The 19,440-nt window shown below is 37.7% G+C and overlaps 1 protein-coding gene across 1 annotated transcript; it reads right to left on the bottom strand.

Annotated features, from left to right (window-relative positions):
* Positions 1–2,420: 2,420 nt before the first annotated feature.
* Positions 2,421–2,945, bottom strand: LOC143594227 (uncharacterized). The gene is made up of 2 exons (XM_077073588.1): positions 2,602–2,945; positions 2,421–2,559 (listed from the first exon to the last, which is right to left on the bottom strand). The coding sequence occupies exons 1-2, from the start codon at positions 2,943–2,945 to the stop codon at positions 2,421–2,423; spliced, it is 483 nt and encodes a 160-aa protein (XP_076929703.1).
* Positions 2,946–19,440: the final 16,495 nt, after the last annotated feature.

Here is a 19,440-nt window from a genome sequence, read left to right as displayed (position 1 = left end):
TCCCATAACCAACTGATAAGGGGTGGTTCCAATAGGCGTTTTAAAAGTTGTACGATAAGCCAATAAAACATCATTTAATTTATTTGACCAATCTTTACAATCGGGTCTTACCATCTTTTGCAAAATCTCTTTGATTTGCCTATTAGAAACCTCCACTTGGCCACTCATTTGAGGGTGATATGGAGTGGCTATGAGGTGGTTTACAACATACCATTTAAGGAATTACCAAAGTTAAAATTTTTAAAACGTGAACCCCCATCACTTATGAGTGATGATGATGCGAGGAACACCAAACCTTGAAAATATGTTTAATTGGACAAATTTTCTAACAACAGTATGGCTATTTGTTTAGGTGACGATTGCTTCTACCGGAAACGTAGTCAACAGCTACCAAGATATATAAATTCCTGAAGGAATTTAGGAATGGTCCCATGAAATCAAACCCCCCCCCCAACATCAAAGATGTCGACAATGAGGATTTGTTACATGGGCATCTCATCCCTCTTTGAGATGCCACCCATTTGTTGGCATCTAATGCAATTTTCCACAAACTCAACTGCGTCTTTAAGGAGGGAAGGCCAGTAAAATCCACAATATAATACTCGGTGCCCTGTCTTTTGGCCACTAAAATGACCTCCACATGCCGATAAATGGGTATGGTGCAACACACTCTTGACTTCTTCCACCAGTATATACCTCCTCATCACTTGATCTACACCCACCTTGAACAGGTCCGGGTATTCCCACACATAATATTTACTTGTGATAAGAAGTGCTGCTTCTTCTTCTTTGACCAAAATTCCGGAACTGTATTTGCAACAAAAAAATTAATAATGTCAACATACCATGGTAAAGCTGAAATAGAAAATAATTGTTCATCCGGAAATGACTCATTATGTCTCTAGCATCTTCTTCCTCTTCTTTTCCAACCAATCTGGATAAGTGGTCCGCAACAACGTTCCCGCAACCCTTCTTGTCACGGATCTCCACATCGAACTAATCAAGCGCAGCTTTGCATCTTTGTTCTCCATCAAATATTTCGCTGCACTATGATCTAAAAACACAACAACTTTGCTTCCTCCAATATAAGATCGAAATTTATCCAATGCATATACTATTGCAAGCAACTCCTTTTCCGTGGTGGTATAATTAATTTGAGCATCGGAAAGGGTTTTGCTCGCGTAGTATATAGCAACGGGCTTCTTATCCACTCATTGACCCAAAACAGCCCCGACTGCATAGTCACTCGCGTCACACATAATTTCAAATGGAAGTGACCAATCGGGTGACATCAAGATCGGGGCTTTGACCAACTTATTTTTAAGCACGTTGAAAGAATTTAAACAATCTTCATGAAAAACAAATGGTACATCTTTTAGTAAAAAAATACACAACGGTTGTGTTATGACGGTAAAATTTTTTATGAACTGTCGGCAGAATCCCTAAGGGGTGGTAGATTAGATATGACTTGTACCTTTTCCCAGTTAACCTCAATCCCCCTACTCGAGATGACATGCCCCAAAATTGCCTCTTGAACTATAAAATGGCTCTTTTCCCAACTTAAGACCAAATTCGTTTCCACGCATCTTTTTAACACTTTAGTTAATTCTTTTAAACATACTTCAAAAAATGAGCCGAAAATAGAGAAAACATCCATAAAAATTTCTAGTGAATCCCGACCATATCTGAAAGATACTCATCATACACTTTTGAAAGGTGGCCGGGGTATTACACAAACCAAAAGGTATTTGCCTAAATGTGAAAGCATTATATGGACAAGTGAAAGTGGTCTTATGTTAGTCATCGGGGTGAATAGCAATCTAATTATACCCTGAATACTCATCTAAAAAGCAATAAAATTTCTGACCCGATAATTTTTCGATGATTTGATCGATGAAAGGTAGAGGGATATGGTCCATAAAAGTCAACACAAATTCGCCACCTTGTTATCAGTCGGGTGGCAATCTCTTCACATGTTTCATTACGGGTTATCTGTATACCCGCCTTCTTTGGAGCTGTTTGTGTTGGACTATCCGAAATTGGGAAGATGATTCACGCATTCAACCACTTAAGGACCTCCTTCTTCACCACATCCCGCAATTTTGGATTTAATCTTCTTTGTGCATCATGTGCGGGTTTTACCTTAGGGGCCGTGATGATCTTGTGCATTACAATAGACGGACTAATTCCCCACAAGTCTGCGATTGTCCATCCAATTGCAGCTTTATACTCTTTCAACGCCCTCATCAATGCCTTCTCTTTAGGTTTTAGGCAATGATAGCCGGGAATGTTTCCCTTTCTCCCAATAATACATATTTCAAGTGTTTTGGGAGAACCTTCAACTCGAAAACCAGTGGACTCTCAAGTGACGGTTTCAACTTGGAGTCAATAGTGTCCGGTAGTCTCTCCATCTGTTGTGATCATGGTGGCTTTTCAATGATAGCGGCGCACACGTCAACTGCTTTCTTCGCCTCTTGTAACTGTATTGAATACTCCACTGTTTTCCTACAACACATAACACACTCCTCTGTGGCGTCCTCCTCATTTTCATGACGATGACTTCAGCCATAAAACATTCATCACTTAGAAATGTTTGAAAACACATTCGGCCGAAGATTTTTATTCCCATATGCCATGTCAACTACCCCGATTCTACATTTTATTAAAGCATTTGTAGTTGCCAAAAAGGGCCTACCGAGAATCACACTCGGTTGCCGTTTCGGGTCAGCTGTTACATAATCTAGAATCAACAATTCAACTGGGTAGTAAAAATCATCGATCATGACAATCACATCCGTAACGATTCCCCTAGGAATCTTAAGCGTCAAATTAACCAACACCACGGTGGTGTCGGCTTTTCTAAGTGGACCAAAATCGTGTTGATCATATTTGCTTCCCTTGAGAAAACTCGCCCCGGCTCCAAGATCTAACAACGCCCTTGTCATTTTAAAATCAACCACTTGAATGTGTATTATTAGGCTACTCCGATCCTATTCACAACCCAATCGAACTAAACTTTTCATTAAAAAACTAATTTCTCTCTCTTCTACCAATACAACCCAAACAAACTCAAATTTCACTCTCTTTCACAATCCAACCAAACCAATTTTTATTATTATTATTATTATAGAATACAATTTAAATTTTAATGAATATGTTAAAAAAATAATGCTTTAAACTAGAAATAAAAATAACTTAAAGTTATAAATTAAGTTAACATTAAAAAAATAAAAATTCGAAACAATGACCATGGGAAAAGGCGTATGATACGAAAATGGATTGCTCGTTTTATTTTAAGCGTGACTACTTGGTTTGTTAATAAGAAACCACATAAAAGAATGTACATCAAGAAAATATAATGTTTTAGTTTTGACGTTCAAATTTAATTATGATACTTAAATTTAGTTATGGTTTATTTAGAATGTTGAATTTAAGTATGTTTTAATTTTGATATTGTTTTGTTATGAAATTTAAATGTAATTATTTTTTAATTTTAATATGTGAGAGGTGTTTTGATGTGGCAAAAAAATATATAAACAATCAATAGAAAACTCGCAAGTGGCAAATAAAATAAAAAAGGATTGAAGAAATGGTATTTGATTTATGCCATCATCAGTTCATCACGACCGACTTCTGTTCGTTCCACCAACCAAGTTGCCAGCCCTAAATGAATTTTCATTTTCTTATAAATCTTCCAACCCAACCGACCTACTGAAATCATGCCAATGGGAGTGGCCTTAGCATTCTCGGATCTTGGAGTTTAGGTGGGAGGATTCCCATCAAAATCGAACTTCAATTAGCTGTTAAATCAACCTGTTTAGGTATTTTGTGAGTTCGTTTTTTAAGTGCATAAGTCCTTAGTATTTATCATAAGCGGGGACTTGTTTAATAGCATCTATCAAGGGTAAATTAATTTTTGCATGCTTAAACATCTCCCACATTTCCTCCTATTATGGGCCCCCAATTTTTAAGCGATGATGATGTTTTGGGATTCACCAATGCCCTAGGAAATGGAACAATTTTACTCGTTGAACCCGTCTCCTTGGTAGTTGGTATTTCCTTTTTGTTACTATTCATTTAAATTTTTATTAATTATTTCTTTTCGGGTTATTCTTTGGTTTAATTTCCATATCCTCATCACTATTCCCATTTTCACCCAAATCTTCCACCACACTATCAACGAAGGATAGTGGTGGATTTATCCCATTATCAAAAACCTTACCATTCCTAAGGGTACTTACCTAGTTAATGTGGGTGCTCTTTCCACTCTACGAACTACTACCCTGGTGATTCAGGTTCTTCACTGTGTCACTCGGGAGTCATGCCGAATTTTTCTTTAACTTTGCCACTTGTTCTACCAGCTCACTAACTTGCTTATCCCTTGCTGTATTTGCCTTATCTTCAATCTCCTATCCTTCTTGTATTCATTATGACCCTCCAGTTACAATGTTATCAAGGCATCAGGCTTGGCACTCAACTCAATTGCACTTGAAAATCCACTCTGCTTATTACCCTGATTATACCCATCGCTTCTACCATACCATTTATTGTACCCACTAGATTCTCTCTGATTATACCCACTCTGACCATTACTTGAACTGTTCCCATACAGCCTCTGGTTCAATTGGTACCCTGTTTTATGAGAACTGCCCTGAAAGTTTGGGTTTTGCTGAGTGTTCGGGTTTCCATAGCTGAAGTTTGGGTGATTTAATGGGCCCGGGTGACAGGTATTCAAGTTCATATTACTGTTGTACCTTTTCTCCCCTTGAAAAAATTGACCTCTTCCTCCTCATCTTCCTCGTCCTGCACAACCCCACAACTCGCGACATCATGTCCCAATTCACCACACTGTTCGCAGACCGGATATGTTTTTCCTAATTGACTTTTTTTCTTTCGTATCCACAACCATGAGCTGATCCGACTTCTTTTCTAATATTTCCATTCTATCCTCCAAACCACCATTGTCTACTACTTTGACAACTGTCCTCTTAACCATCCTGTTCGACTGAGCCTGTCTATTATAATTCGCCGCATGTTGCTCCAAGTGATGCCAATCCTCATTCTCATCATTTGTTAAAAACGAACCATTAGTAGTGTATTGAAGATAACGCGCATCATCATTTGACAAGCTGTCATGGAATGCTTTTATTAATTCCCATAAAGCTATTCCATGATGAGGGCAAGTTCTTAATAAGAGTTTGAACCTCGTCAAAGTCTCATAAAACATTTCACCCATACGCTATTGATAATTTCTGATGGAAGTTCGGGCTTCTGAGGCTCTCTGTGGCGTATAATATTCATCAAGGGGTTGTTGAGCTAAGTCTTGCCACATGTAGATACCGGTTAAAGGCAATGATAGAAACCATTGTTTTGCTGCATCCTTCAAACTGAACAGAAAAATGACCAATTTTACCTCATCCACGGTGAACCCCTGACTGGATATAGTACTGCAAATTGAATTAAACTCACTCAGATGAAGGTATGGTTCCTCTGTGGCTTTCTCAAAAAATGTAGGTATCCCGGTCAAACTGCTCTGCATTACTGAAAATGTCCTCCCATCTCTGACTGGAATAATGATCACACTCTCGGGACTCCATCATCAAACTCATACAATAGAACCTGTGGCTCCCGAATAACTGACGTCTTTATGCTCTACGACCTCTCAGTTATTGATATTGTTGTTGATTCTGATCAGGTTCTCGGTTACGTTGGGGGTATTGTTGTTGATCCCTCTGATAATACCGACCCCCATTAATATCCTCTAACTCTTCTTCATCTTCATAATCATCATACCAATCCTCAAATTCCCTCATATTATCGACCCTCTCGTTACCAGGATGAAACGCATTCTCCCTCCCCATAAACTAGAATGGACCTTGACGGTATAGTGATTCAGACCTCACCCTCACTGATCGATCATCATCAAAATTCAACTGTCTCTGATTTCGGTTACCACCTCTTCGGTTTACTTGAATTCTGTTACAGTTAGCATTCACATTCTGGTTTCGGTTGGATGGTGGGTTGTTTTAGAGAACTAGTTGCTCTTGATTCTGCGGTTGATCTTGATTTTCAGGTTGATAGTCACGTGGGTCTTGAGTATCCTAATTAGTCATCTCTTCTTCTTTTGGTTTCGAGTTTGTGGCCACTGGTTTCTGATTCAATCTCGTCTTTTGAGCCGTTCGATTTCTTTTTGTTGTTTTCTCAATTTCTGGATCAAATTGAAGGGGCCCATTCTCTCGGGAATATCTCGTATACATGAACCTGTAAGATTTCCTGCATACACGAAAGTGCCAGAACCCTGCGTAAAATCAAAAAAGAAATACTAAAAACAACAATTAAACAAAGCTAAACTAGACTAAACAACCACTTTGCATGTTGATTCCCCGGACACAACGCCATTTTGATGTAGATGTCATGCTCTAATCAAAAAACAAGTTTTTTAATTCACTTAAATACCTATAACTAGTAAGAGTAAGTAAGGTCGTCTCCGCAGGGAATTAATGGCAAGTGCAAGTAAAACAAATGATTTATTAAACATTAAACCATGCGGACAGTCGATGTCAAGCAGTTTAGAAAGATATCTTGGAAACACGCAAATAATTTTAACTTTTGTAAACAATTATGAGAAAGGTGATTCACTACAGGTTCAGGTAATGAGATAACAAACTAATCACGGATTCAATTAACTAATTGCGCAGTAATAATACACCTAACAGTTTGTCTGTGATGACAAGCGAAAATCTATCCGAATTGTTGACACAACTGAACTCACTCTACCTAATTAGCAGTTTTATATTACGAAAACCAATTAGTATGAAATGACTAATGGTTTCGGATCAATGACACAAGAATCTAATTCTAAATGTTGATGAACACAATCAAGTAAATTATGCACAAGTTGATAACCAAAAACATAAATTGTTTAAACAATCAATTGCTAAGGTAAAACAAGATCAAATAACACACTCAACCAAGTTCTTAATCCTTAAAATACAAAGAATTTGATCATGGTCAGTTTACACAAAACCCTAGCCTAAAGTGAACACAAAGGTTTTTAGCCTGATATCGCTATTACGAATAACTCGTTCATCTGATGAAAGGGTGGAAGCATAAGATAACTAGACGAACCGAGGGCTCTCGGATGACGAAAATCATCATAAGGCTTGTTGTTAGATGCCGGAATGATGGGTATCTCAAATAGGGGTTGAAAAATACTTTTAAATGATTTAGTTTAATTTTTCCGTTTTTAGCTGGTTGGCGTAGCGTGAACGACTGGTAAACTGGTCCTTCGCGTAGTGCGAAGGACAAAATAGTCCGGCTCATATCTGAGTTGCTTCGTGTTGCATGAAGCAACATGTCGTCATCCCTACGCGTGGCGCAAAAGGAGTCTTCAGCAGGAAATTTTTGGCTCTTTCATATTTCTACATTGGGAAGTGTGCCGACCAATTCCATATTTCTAAATTATCATTCCGAGCTTGTAAATCATCCCGATAAGCATCCTTATTGTCCAACGACCTGAAACACATTAACATGCTTGAAGTGCCAATGTTCACTCTATAATTAAACTATAACCAAACAATTAATATAATTATTTACATAAAATACACCCGACCATCATTGCCCCTATTTATGTTGTTGACTCTAAATTAGCTAACAAGAAATCTAATAACCCTAACTTGATCATTAAGCAACCAGTTAATAAACCATTTCTTGGGATGGGCCCTAGACTCGCGCCAAACAACAAATGAACCAACAATCACCACCCCCCCCCCCCCAATTGTTGTATTCGACTAACTCGACTCTCCCACTAATTTCCTACTCGAAATAGAAGCCCTAATTTCCTACTCAAAATAGACGGGCCTTCAACTTCAAACTTTTCATCATTATCTTGCTTCTCCCAAGGCTTTTCATGATCTCTTACGGTTTCCTTTGGGCTCCACTTGGCTTGAAGAAACATTTGCTTCGTTTGATCATTGCGCATCTTCCCTTGGGCTTGGATCTATTTCTTGATCGCGCTTTTAGTTTCTTGAACACTCTTCTTTGAACTTTGAATTTTGGAACTTGGATCTTTGATTGAAAGTTGACTCGTACTCTTCTTGTTTTCTTTCAGTCCAATTCTTTCAAGATCCTGACTTGCAAAATTCTTCACTTCAATGCTAGCTCATTTAACGAGACTTGTTATCTTGAGGCAATCTTAAATAATCGGTTATTTGTCCTTGTCACCTTCATCAAAAGCTTACATGTATCATTTTTAATGGATAGCAATCATGTTTCATGTGAATCTCGCATCCACCTTCTGTTTCTTGACCCAGAAGTATGATATTGCATTGTAGCCTCAAGATGTAGTAGACATCGGTCAAAATGCGCTACTCCCATGTCTTTCCTTCAATTAAGGCCGACCCTTTTCCCCGAATATCAATACAAGATTCGTCTCCAAAATTCACCTTTCTCATGAAACGTTCATTCAACTCATAAAAATATGCTTTATTACCCGTCACGTGATTCGATGATCCGTCGTTGAGATACCAAACATCTTTCTCCATCGGTTCGGTTTCGAAACGCTTTAGAATCACTCCGTCTTTATTCAAAAAAGCCATTTTTAATCACCTTTTATCATAAATAAAGTTGGATCAGCATAACCAATTTTGTTTAAATTTGCTTCTTTTTTTTCTTCATACGTTCTGGGCACACAGATGAGTAGTGACCGAATTCATCACAACGGTAACACTGAACTTGTGATAAATCCTTTTTACCCATTTGACGATATATAAAGCTGAATCAAAATCATCAAATTTGTTCAAATTTGCTTATTCCTTTTTCTTCATACGTTTCAGGCACACAGACGAGAAGTGACCGAATTCATCACAACAGAAAAATGAACCTGTGATATATTCTTCTATCCCTTTGACGATCATTCGTTCTTCTTTGACCTATACGCCTTGACCCACGATGTTGACCATCTCGGTTGTCAAAACCATCTTGATCGTCATCCTCTCGGTCTTGACCTTCGGTTTCCCGGTCTCTTCCACGTCCCTGTGAACTCAGCCAACTTCTTCCTCGGCTACCGGGCTGGTCATATGATTTAACTTTGTAACTACTTTCCGATTGACTGCAAAGTAACTGACCTTGTGAATTTGAAGCGCGTTCTCTCCCTCGTAGACTTTCTTTAAACGCCTTAAGGCTTCCAACAACATCTTCAAACATCATGTTATCAAGATCAACGCTTTGCTCGATTGAGGCTACGAGTTGGAAGTATTTGTCTGGAACCACATCTAGTAACTTTTCACAAAGACATCTTGCTCAAATACATAACCAATACTCGTTGCCTTTGAAGCCATACCTGTCAGTTTTCCCGCAAACTGGTCAATAGTCTCATCTTCCTTCATTTTGAGTTTCTCAAATTCACTTTTCAAAGTAGCAGTCGAGCCTGTTGGACTTGCTTAGCCTCAACATACCGTGCTATCAAAGCCGTTCATATTTCTTAGGCATTCTTGTATTGAAAAATTTGAAGAAGAATATCGTTTTCCTCCATTTGATAGAAAAACGATCTTGCCGTTTAATTTCTTCTTCGCATCAATAACTTCACACGCATATGGTTGAACGACCTCTCATAGCCCTTGATAATCAAAAATCGCTTCCACCGCAATCGCTCATGTGATGTAATTTGTTCCGTTCATCTTGGAACCTGCTATAATATCCCCCGTCGCTTTGGGTTGGATTATCGGTATTTCTTCGTCACCTGCCATTGACGTCCTTTTTCTTTCGTCAATAAACACTTAATGGTGTCGAACGCAATCAGTCCGTTAAAACAAGTAGAAACCAATCAGTCCCGAACAACTTTTCCGAACATTTTTTCGTAAAAACTTATCACGTATACCCATCGAGAAACCGAATTGTGTTCAAAGATTGTTTAATATTTTTCCTCCTCGTTGTCTGCACTTAAAATTTCAAATGAAACTTTTCATGGACTTTTTCTTCCAAACAAATGACGTGTTCACATTTTCACTTGAATAAATCCAATTCAACTAAAACAAAAATTGTTCCTGTTCTATTTCAGCCACTGTTGCACAAAATCAGTCACCAAAATTCTTTGCTTGCTAATTGATTCCTCGTGCTTGCTTGGTCTAAGTTAATTGACTGCTGTTATGAACCCTTACTTCTTGCTTCTTGAACAAGCCTTCAATAGAAGTTTTCTTAATTGAACGAAGTCTCTCGATCGTTCTTGAACAACCTTGTCTGGTTCTTGTAGCTTCTCACATGAGAACTTCTGTGCGTTTATTACTTGCAATTTGATCAACGACCCGTTGCTCCTCAGCCAACGATCTCGTGCTTGTTTGATTTCGATGATTGAACTTGGCTCTGATACCAATTCAAGTCTTGAAAGATAACTAAACACGGAATAAACGACTAAGTCTTGTTTATATTAATTAGAAAATATAACTCAAAAAACTGATTACAATTCTTAGTCCCTAATTTTGTTTAACTTTTAATTAACCCTAACTTGGTTGTATCATCTTAGCAATCCATAACTTGTCTCTTTTATATTGTTAACTCTAACTTAGTGGTACTTCAAATCACTCGTAGTCAAAAAAAATAAGGCTTTATCAAGAATACTGTGGATCAATACACCTATTTATATGGAATCGGTTTTTATATACTTGTCCTTTTTTTTTTGGCAAGGCTTCATCAAGATAACATTTTGTTTGACAATTAATAGTTAAGATTTGTTGCATGAGACAAAGTATAATAACCGTAATATAAAAAAGAAAAAAGTTTAAATCAATTTCCAGATCACCACAATTCACTTTTGTTTTCCAAATTTCTCAAACCAATCTCGTTATCCATGGCTTCAAACTTCACCGGATAAATTGGAAGCTCCGAAGCAATCGTCCACAATTACGATCACTATTTTTAAACCCCTGAATCCCCAAACAAACTTCATCAAACCTTACCATCTGCTCTCACACATCGCCCGCCTCTCTCCGCGTGAACCGACTCCGCTACTGCTACAAGTTGGCAGCCGGCGACGCCACTGCCGACAACCATCACAACCGACTGTATGCCATCGTTTCCCCTCCGTTAAATCTAGTTTGTTTTAGTTCGCGACACTCGGGGTAAGTAAACAAACCCACTTTGGATTTATACTACCTAATGTATCTAATATTGAAGGTGACTGTCACAACTTCCGGTTCAGATCCAGACGGCTTACGTCACCACCGTCACGTATCGGGTACCACCAACAACCGCCGCAGGTAAGACGAAACCGGTGTCTTCGTTAGTTCGCATCTAGTTCCGGTGGCACACGTCGTGCACCGCGACTCGTTTCAGTTTCCCGCAAGCACCGACCGTTCGAGTTCTTCGATTTGTTCTGTTCGGAGAACCGTCTCGTTTCCGCGTGTTGCCAACTTTTTTCGACAATGGAGGTAATCGCCAACTCCCTCTCTTCTGTTCGCATGTCTAGTTAAGTTGTTCGATTGAGGCGGCTATGGTCGTTGATTTTTTTTCGGTGACGGAAACGTTGTTTAGTAGAAATAAGTATCTAAAATGTATGCATATATAACATAACTCATGCAATCATGCATGAGATGAGATAACGTAAAGAATCAACAGTTGCTGCGGGTTTATGACTTCTTCTTTATTTATTTATTTATTATTATTATTATTATTATTTGATTATTCGTTGTCTCCGTAATATAGCAGAGTATTTGTTTTTGGCTAAATCATACACATGTTAGTTTTCTTTGACTTAAGTTCAAATAAATATATTACTTGCAGTGGTTGTGGGTATCTGTAAATGGTTGATTAGACTTAAATGAAATATTATAATAATTAACATGTATTGTTATCTATATATAAGATTTGGAAATTAAACACTAATTGAACGAAACAGTTGGTGGGATATAATAATAATAATTATTATTATTATTATTGAGTAAAGTTACTTAAATTACTTTACTCTTTTATAACTAAATAGAGGTTTCAACCAATAAATTATATAACTAGTTATATTTTAGAAGCTTAAAAGTGTTTGAGTATTTATTAAGACGAGTATATGACAATACGTTATGTCCGTCACGGGAAATCAACGAATCCGTCAAAGTAATTATGTTAATACATCTAATTTGAATTGTAATCAAACCATAGGTTATTGTATAACGTGCGTACACTTAGATTTAATCGATGGTGATTTGCTTGCTCAGTGACTATTAAGGTACGGTTTCTGTTTACTTTTACTCATAGTATATTAACTCTGACATGTTACTTTGTAGTATGGTTTCTGTTTTCGTTTACTGTTAGTATTAATTATATTCCGTTAATTTGTATTAAAGATTTTTGTTCACTCATAGTATTGGTTCTATTTTATATTCTTTGTCCGTCACTTTGTAGTGTGGATTTTTGTTATCTTTCAGTTTCAGATTGAGTTCAGTTTCTTGGTATGATATGTTCTTAACATGCAATAGGCTATATATATTTTATATTCATTGTTGTATGTTCCTGTTTGAATTTAGTTACACGACTTTAGCTTCAGTACTCTGTTACCCGAGCATTTCTGACTTGTCATTGGGGCGTCAATGACATGGCACTTATCGTGACAGTGCGTAATCAAAGTTCACGGCATCCCTAGTTTGTGCTTATGTAGCACTTTGGCCCCTAGAGGCGTATAGATCGATCTTAGATCCGACTCCTGATTCCTGACTTCTGTTTGAGATGGAAAAATGTGTGCACGCCACCCACACCGTCTCCTTGGTGCATGGACTAGCTAGCTGTGTACCCCTTTGTTTAGGCTTTGGGTGCTTCTATATCACACGACCTACTTTTATAACTTCACTGTTGTGTAGTTTAGTATTTATAAAACATTTTGTTATATTTTCGGTCCGTTTGATATATGATTGTGGATAAGTTTTGAGTGTCCTTTGATTATGATATGATCATGTATCTGGTTATAGTTCAGTTTTAAGCGCGAGTTTATATTCGCAACCATTTAAGTTTCAATTTCAGGTCTGTATGCATTTTGCTTTACGTATGTCCGTCTTTGCTTGTACTATTGTTCTTTTCGTTACTGGGCAATTTTTTTGGCTCAGCCGTATTTTGTGTTTGTGTTTGTCTTATTTATTTACAGGTAATCCAGGAAATCAGGGAAATCAATGATGAGAGTAAAATGAAGCTCAAGAACAAAGACTTTTATTTATTTTCGTATTTAATAAATTGGACTTAGGAATTTCTTTCGTTTTGGTTTTAACTCGTTGGTTACACTTGGATTATTTTTTTTATTCCTCTTAAATGGATTTTTTTTGGTTATGATATCTGTAATAGTGACACGTCAGCCTGTTCCGGGTTGGGGTGTTACACAAAGCGAGTACTCTCGTGTAATTTTGATATGAGGGACCCGCCAATAAGCTTCTTATTTATTAGGCATCAATATCTACTAAGATCTTGCAAATGGGACATTAGGTTTATCCTAGATGGCTATATTGATCGTATTCTTACACGTTATAACATGCACATTGCTCTCCATCAACAGCTCCATTTGTTAAGGGAGATGCTTTCAGTTCTTTCTAATGTCCAAAATATAGGTAGAAAAAGAGAAAATGAAAATGATACTTGTATGCCTCAGTGGTAGAGTGCCTGATGTATCCTCAAGTTTGTACTCATCCAAATATAGTATTGTTGAGACCAGGATTCTTGTTCCTTGTGGATCAGCTATTCTTAGCTGCTATTTCCAGTACTGAGGATCCTTAATGGTTAAAGGATCCTCAACAGTCGACTTCAGTTATATTCTAATCTATTTTTTACAGATAAAACACGTGTTTACTAGAAGGCCTACTTTTATGGATGAGATATTTTACCAGGTCTTCCCTGCTCGTCCACGCTCCTGAACGGTCAAGATGAATTAGTAAACAAACGTGACCGGATTAATAGGAGTTAGTTAGTAGACGTGGCTGATCACAACACAGAGCACATAACATACTTAGAATCATACTAGCAAACACTTTGTACTCACGATCAGCTCTAATTACATCTCTTGTAATTTTTTTGAGTTTAATATAATTGGTAGTGATAGTTTTCACTACCCGGGGTTTTTATGCCCGACGGATACTAGTTACCAAGGGCTTTTCCTCATATAAATCTTATTGTTCATCTTTTAATATAACCTTTTTGATCATATTTGTCACACAAGCATCAATCCTCACTTACTAATTTGGTTAATTGATCCTTAGAACGGTTTTTGACTAAAGCAATTTGTCGCCCACCATGGGGCCTTTGGTGCTTTAATCCTAGAAATTCCTACCTTCATTCAATACCTATACTTAAAGTTATCACCTAATGGCTTCACAGGGAAAAGTTGTTTCTACAACCGCTGCATCAAGTGTTTCGGCTCAAGTGTCTTTGCCACCACTACCGGTCTCTATGAAGCCACAAAAGCCTATAATTGTTGCTCAGAAGAAGGAGACTGCCGTTTTCCCTGGATCAAAATCCACTACTATCTCCCAAACGGTAACCGCTAATAATGATGTTTCTGTTTTGTGTGCACAGATGAAGAACTATATAGAGCAGTAGAACAAAACCAATTGGAGGATCCTCCATGAGATTAAGGAAATTAGGAGAACTAGGAAGACTACTGAAGATGCAAGTCCCATCATGCCAAAAATGCTTAACTTCGGCACTCCAAATTTCCCGAGTCAAAGGTGTCCGAAATCTTCTTATCCTCAGCCGGGATCTTCGGACCTCTTCCAGATAGAATACTCTAACTACTACTCTCAAGGATCATCTATCCTTCAACAAGGATCCTCAAATCAACACTTAAGATCCTCCAGCCACCATTTGCAAGGATCCTTCGCCTTCTAATCTGGACCCTCTGGTTTTCGTCAAGGATCCTCTACTCATCAGCTTCAAGGATCCTTTGCCTTTCAACCAGGATCCTTGGGCTTTCAGACATAATCCATCGTCCATCAGCATCCAGAATCCCACTATCCTTATGGGAAGGAATCTTTGTAGGAACCACAATCAAGGCCACTCGAGATCCACAAAGGGGACTTCATACCCATGCAAACCACTGCTCCCGCTGGACCAACTCTTGACACTGAAACATTGTACCCTAGACACAGCTATGGGGGGAGATCTTTTGATCACACAAGAGGTAACACTTAAAATAATTTATCTTTTGGCACTAATCATGGTAGTATGCAGGGTTCAGGAATCAATCAAACTATAGTCCGTGAGTTACAGAAGCTCAAGGATATGATATCCAGGATACTAGGAATCATCAAACCTATCCCTGAGTTACCAGCAGGAAGCCATATCATATCGAGATTCACCCCGCTAATTTGTGATGCTAAGATACCAAAGCGCTTCACCGCCCCTAGCATGAAATTATATGATGGATCCACGGATTCTGAGGAACATGTAGCCTTATACCGTGAGAGGATGAAAATCACCCCGATCCCAAAAATGCTGAAAGAGGCTTGCTTATGCAAAGTCTTCGGCTCAACACTCACCAGATCCGCCCTCAAATGGCTGCTTAGTCTTTCTCCTTGTTCAATTACTTCTTTCTCTCATTTAATCAATATATTTAATAGTCAATTTTCATGCAGTAGATACTTTGAAGAATTAACTAGTGATTTATATAGAGTTCCAACCTTGTGGGGAACGCCTTAGATAGTTCCTTACTAGAGGCCTTGGAAATTCCAAATCTGGATGTCCCAACCGCTGTTGAGGCATTCAAAATGGGATTGCAAAAGGACTCTCCATTTTACCAAGATCTTGTTATGTCCCCTTGCAGGAACTTAGATGAAGTCCGAAACAGAGCTTTAAGATTCATCAGGTTGGAGGAGGATCGAAAAATGCAAGATGAATTGAATACTCCGGCAAATAGTGAAACTCAAGACAAGAAACAAGGATCCTATTTCAGGAACAACAACTCCAAACCATACTCCAAACCAAATGGCCAGAAAATCATCACTGTGGAGGAAGAACAGGATGACAAAGACTACCTAAGGATATCTGATTACTGCTTCTCTGTAGATATGGTAGGAGTAATGCTTGCTCTTAGGAACTTGGGTGACAAAGTGAGATGGCCAAGGAAGAATGAGAAGGTGCCCCTTCCCAAAGACAAATCAAAATGGTGCGATTTCCACGAGGATTTCGGCCACGTGACGGAAGACTGTATCGCCTTGAAAAGGGAGATCAGCTACCTCCTTGGCAAAGGTTACCTTAAGGAACTATTCAGAAGAAAGAAGTCAAGGACCCAGGATCCTGAGCCAGTCCCAGAAAAGGCTGCTCCACCCCCTCCAGATGCTCAAGTTATCAATGTAATCTTTGGAGGTTCCGACATATGCAGGACTTCATATTTTGCTGCAAAAAAGCGTGCCAAAGAAAGCAAATTGGAGAATGGTGAAAGGTCTACAACGGTCGAGCAAAAAATCATCTCTTTTGATGAGGATGATCGAGTCAACGTCTAGGATCCTCATCACGACAGTTTAGTCATTACTCTGTTTATTTCTAACCATTATGTTCGTAGGATCCTCATTGATGGCGGGAGTTCAGCCAATACTATCCAGTTAGAAGTGCTCAGAAAAATGAATATTCCAGAGTCAGAAATCATCCCAAGATCCTCAGTCCTTGTAGGATTCAGCGGAGAAACAAATAACACACTACGGGACATCAAACTCCCCATATATATAGAGGGAGTAAATTCTATTCAAAAATTTTGTTTTATCGATACCTTGTCTTGTTGCAATGTTATTCTTGGCAGGCCTTGGATACACGAAATGAAGGCAGTTCCCTCTACTTACCACAAATGTGTGAAGCTACCTACCCCATGGGGAATAGCGAAGATAGAGAGTGACCAGAAAGATGTTAAAGATTGCTATACTTCTTCGATGAAGCCTACAAAAAAGCTAAGGGAAGCATAGCAATTATAAAAAGCAAGAAGAAACGTCATGGAGACTAGGGAGCAAGATTCTAAGGAAGTGATCTTGCACCCTGAGGATCTTGACAGCAAAGTACTAATCGGAGTTGAAATACAAGAATCCATAAAGAAGGATCTAGTATCCTTCTTACAACGAAGAAAATCAACCTTTGTATGGGAACATAAAGATATGAAAGGTATTTCTAAGGATGTTATAACCCATAAACTTGGAATTAATCCTTCTTTTAGGCCTATTCATCAAAAAATAAGGAAATTTGATCCGGAAAGAAATGCAATCATCCAGGAAGAGGTACAGAAACTATTAAAGGCAGGTATGATTAGGGAGGTAAAGTATCCAAAATGGTTAGCCAATGTGGTTGTAGTTCAAAAGAAAAACGGAAAGTGGAGGGTATGTGTCGATTTTACTGATTTGAATAAGGCATGTCCCAAGGATCCTTTCCCGCTTCCCTACATTGACTCTATGGTGGATGCTACCACAGGGCATAAAATGTTGACCTTTATGGATGCTTTATCAGGATTTCAACAAATCCATATGGAACCATGTGATCAAGAGGACACAACATTTATATCCCCTACTGATGTGCCTAAAAGTGGTATAAAAATATTGCAATAAATCAACCTAGTACAACGAGTAATAAAAACCTAGAATACCATAAACCAAACCACTAGCAACAGGCAAGTGAACCTATCGGGTGTAGAATAACTATGGAAAGTCCGGGAATATCGAACCCTAGAGACACTAATTAAATTAACGAAACTAGATTCTATAAGCTAATATTAATAATTAATAAAATGATTATTTTTGGATTTTTTTATTTATTTTATTTTTAAAGTAATAATTAATTAAACTAATTAATTAAGCTAAAGTGAACTAATAAATTAAACTTAAAATTCTAAGACTTGGATGAAAACCACTAATGAGAAAGACATTACCTAGGCTTGAAATCTTATTTGTGAATCTTTGATGCTTATCGGCTATGGAAACTGTGATGGAACCGGGATCTAAAGATACGACGCCCTAGACATCCTAGTGGATCCCTAATCATTCTCTGGGTGTCACCTACAAGGAATACCTAAGGCCCGTATGACGCAAACCGATTGGTTGGATTACCTCTCAGTCTCTCCAACAATAGTAAAGTACTCTAATGACTAGATCACCTCTCAGTCTCACTAATCACAATACATCCAGGAGTGTAAGGGACGTAAGGAGTAACCTAAAGATGCTTAAAAAGACTTAGGATAGCAAAAATAAAAAAAAATAAGGGGGAAATCCACTCTCGTGTAATCTATACCCAAACCGCCTAATGAATAAGACAACCCCAACTATCTATTACCTCTCAGTCTCAAGACAGGTAGAACACTTAAAATCTCTAAACCCTCAAATAATAGTTCCTATGGATTATGTCAACTATAAACCATAAACTAGTTATGAACACACAGTAGGTAACCTAATATGCGTCTACACATGAAAAACTTTCACAAAGACACATATGGAACTATTAAATAAAAGTAATTTAATAATAAGTATGCATATTCATCTTAAAAACATCAAAAAGTCTATTACAATAATATTAGTCCAACACCAATAACCAATAAAACCGACAAGCAAACCAAACTCAACAAATATTCATTCAAAACCTAGGCAACTAAAAGAGTTTTAGCCAATAATCATGCTCAAGAAAATAAAATATAAAGTTCAATAACTAAGTTCATAATAACCGGTATTAAATCAAACCAGAAATATGATATCTCGCTGACTGTCTTTAAGTAACAAACTTCTGGTTCCTTCCAACTTTGCAATGGCCTTTTTAAAACAAATAATAATGTAATGAATATTTCTGCCACTGTAGACCTCAATTCCCACCTTGGAGGTTCCGAAATTCCTAGAAAATTATATTAACCTTTTTAGATGGCGGCTGCCTTTCGTCTTTTTATATTACCAACTGTAGGGTCTTCCAAACCGACTTCAACAATCTTTTTTTAGGCTATTCACGTGACTCCATGGGCCTCCATAGTCACAAGGTCATATTCTTCAAAAAGTGAATTAATATCAATTTTTCACAATAGCCCCCTCATGTTTACTTTCATATTTATTTAATTCTCAAAGTAATTTTCATTAATAGTTTCGTATGACCACTTTAATAGGCGCACAAAACGACGTTTACGAGAATGTGGGGCGTCCAACATAAAGCTTCCATTATGTATCTTTAATGCACCATAACCTGAAATTCAAAAGCATGATTTAAGTACCCACTTTCTTACTAGTAAACTAAAAGAGCTAAATACAAAAATTATACATGACTTATTCATTCGTTGGTTTCAAGTTTATTAAAAAAAATGTTTCATTTTAGCTCATAGTCTCTAGAAACCATTAAACTTGCATGTGATCCAAATATTAATAATATTCAATAAAAACTTGGCTCAAAAGCATCCAAAACGTAGGGAATATTTATATATTTATATATATATTTTAGACCACATCACCTACGGGCATATATTGTTATATTGCT

This window comes from Bidens hawaiensis, unplaced genomic scaffold, assembly GCF_021521415.1.
Source record: "Bidens hawaiensis isolate Kalapana, Puna unplaced genomic scaffold, B.hawaiensis_p1.1 tig00043384_1, whole genome shotgun sequence".
NCBI lineage: Eukaryota > Viridiplantae > Streptophyta > Magnoliopsida > Asterales > Asteraceae > Bidens > Bidens hawaiensis.
Note: the sequence above shows the minus strand (reverse complement) of the source record. Positions and strands in the feature narration are given on the sequence as shown.

Excerpts from the sequence above, each read along its gene's own strand:
- LOC143594227 (XM_077073588.1), bottom strand. The coding sequence starts at position 2,945 with ATGACAAGGGCGTTGTTAGATCTTGGAGCCGGGGCGAGTTTTCTCAAG. Across the intron at positions 2,560-2,601 it reads AAAAATCTTCGGCCGAATGT|TCATCGTCATGAAAATGAGG; the intron begins GTTTTCAAACAT and ends TTATGGCTGAAG.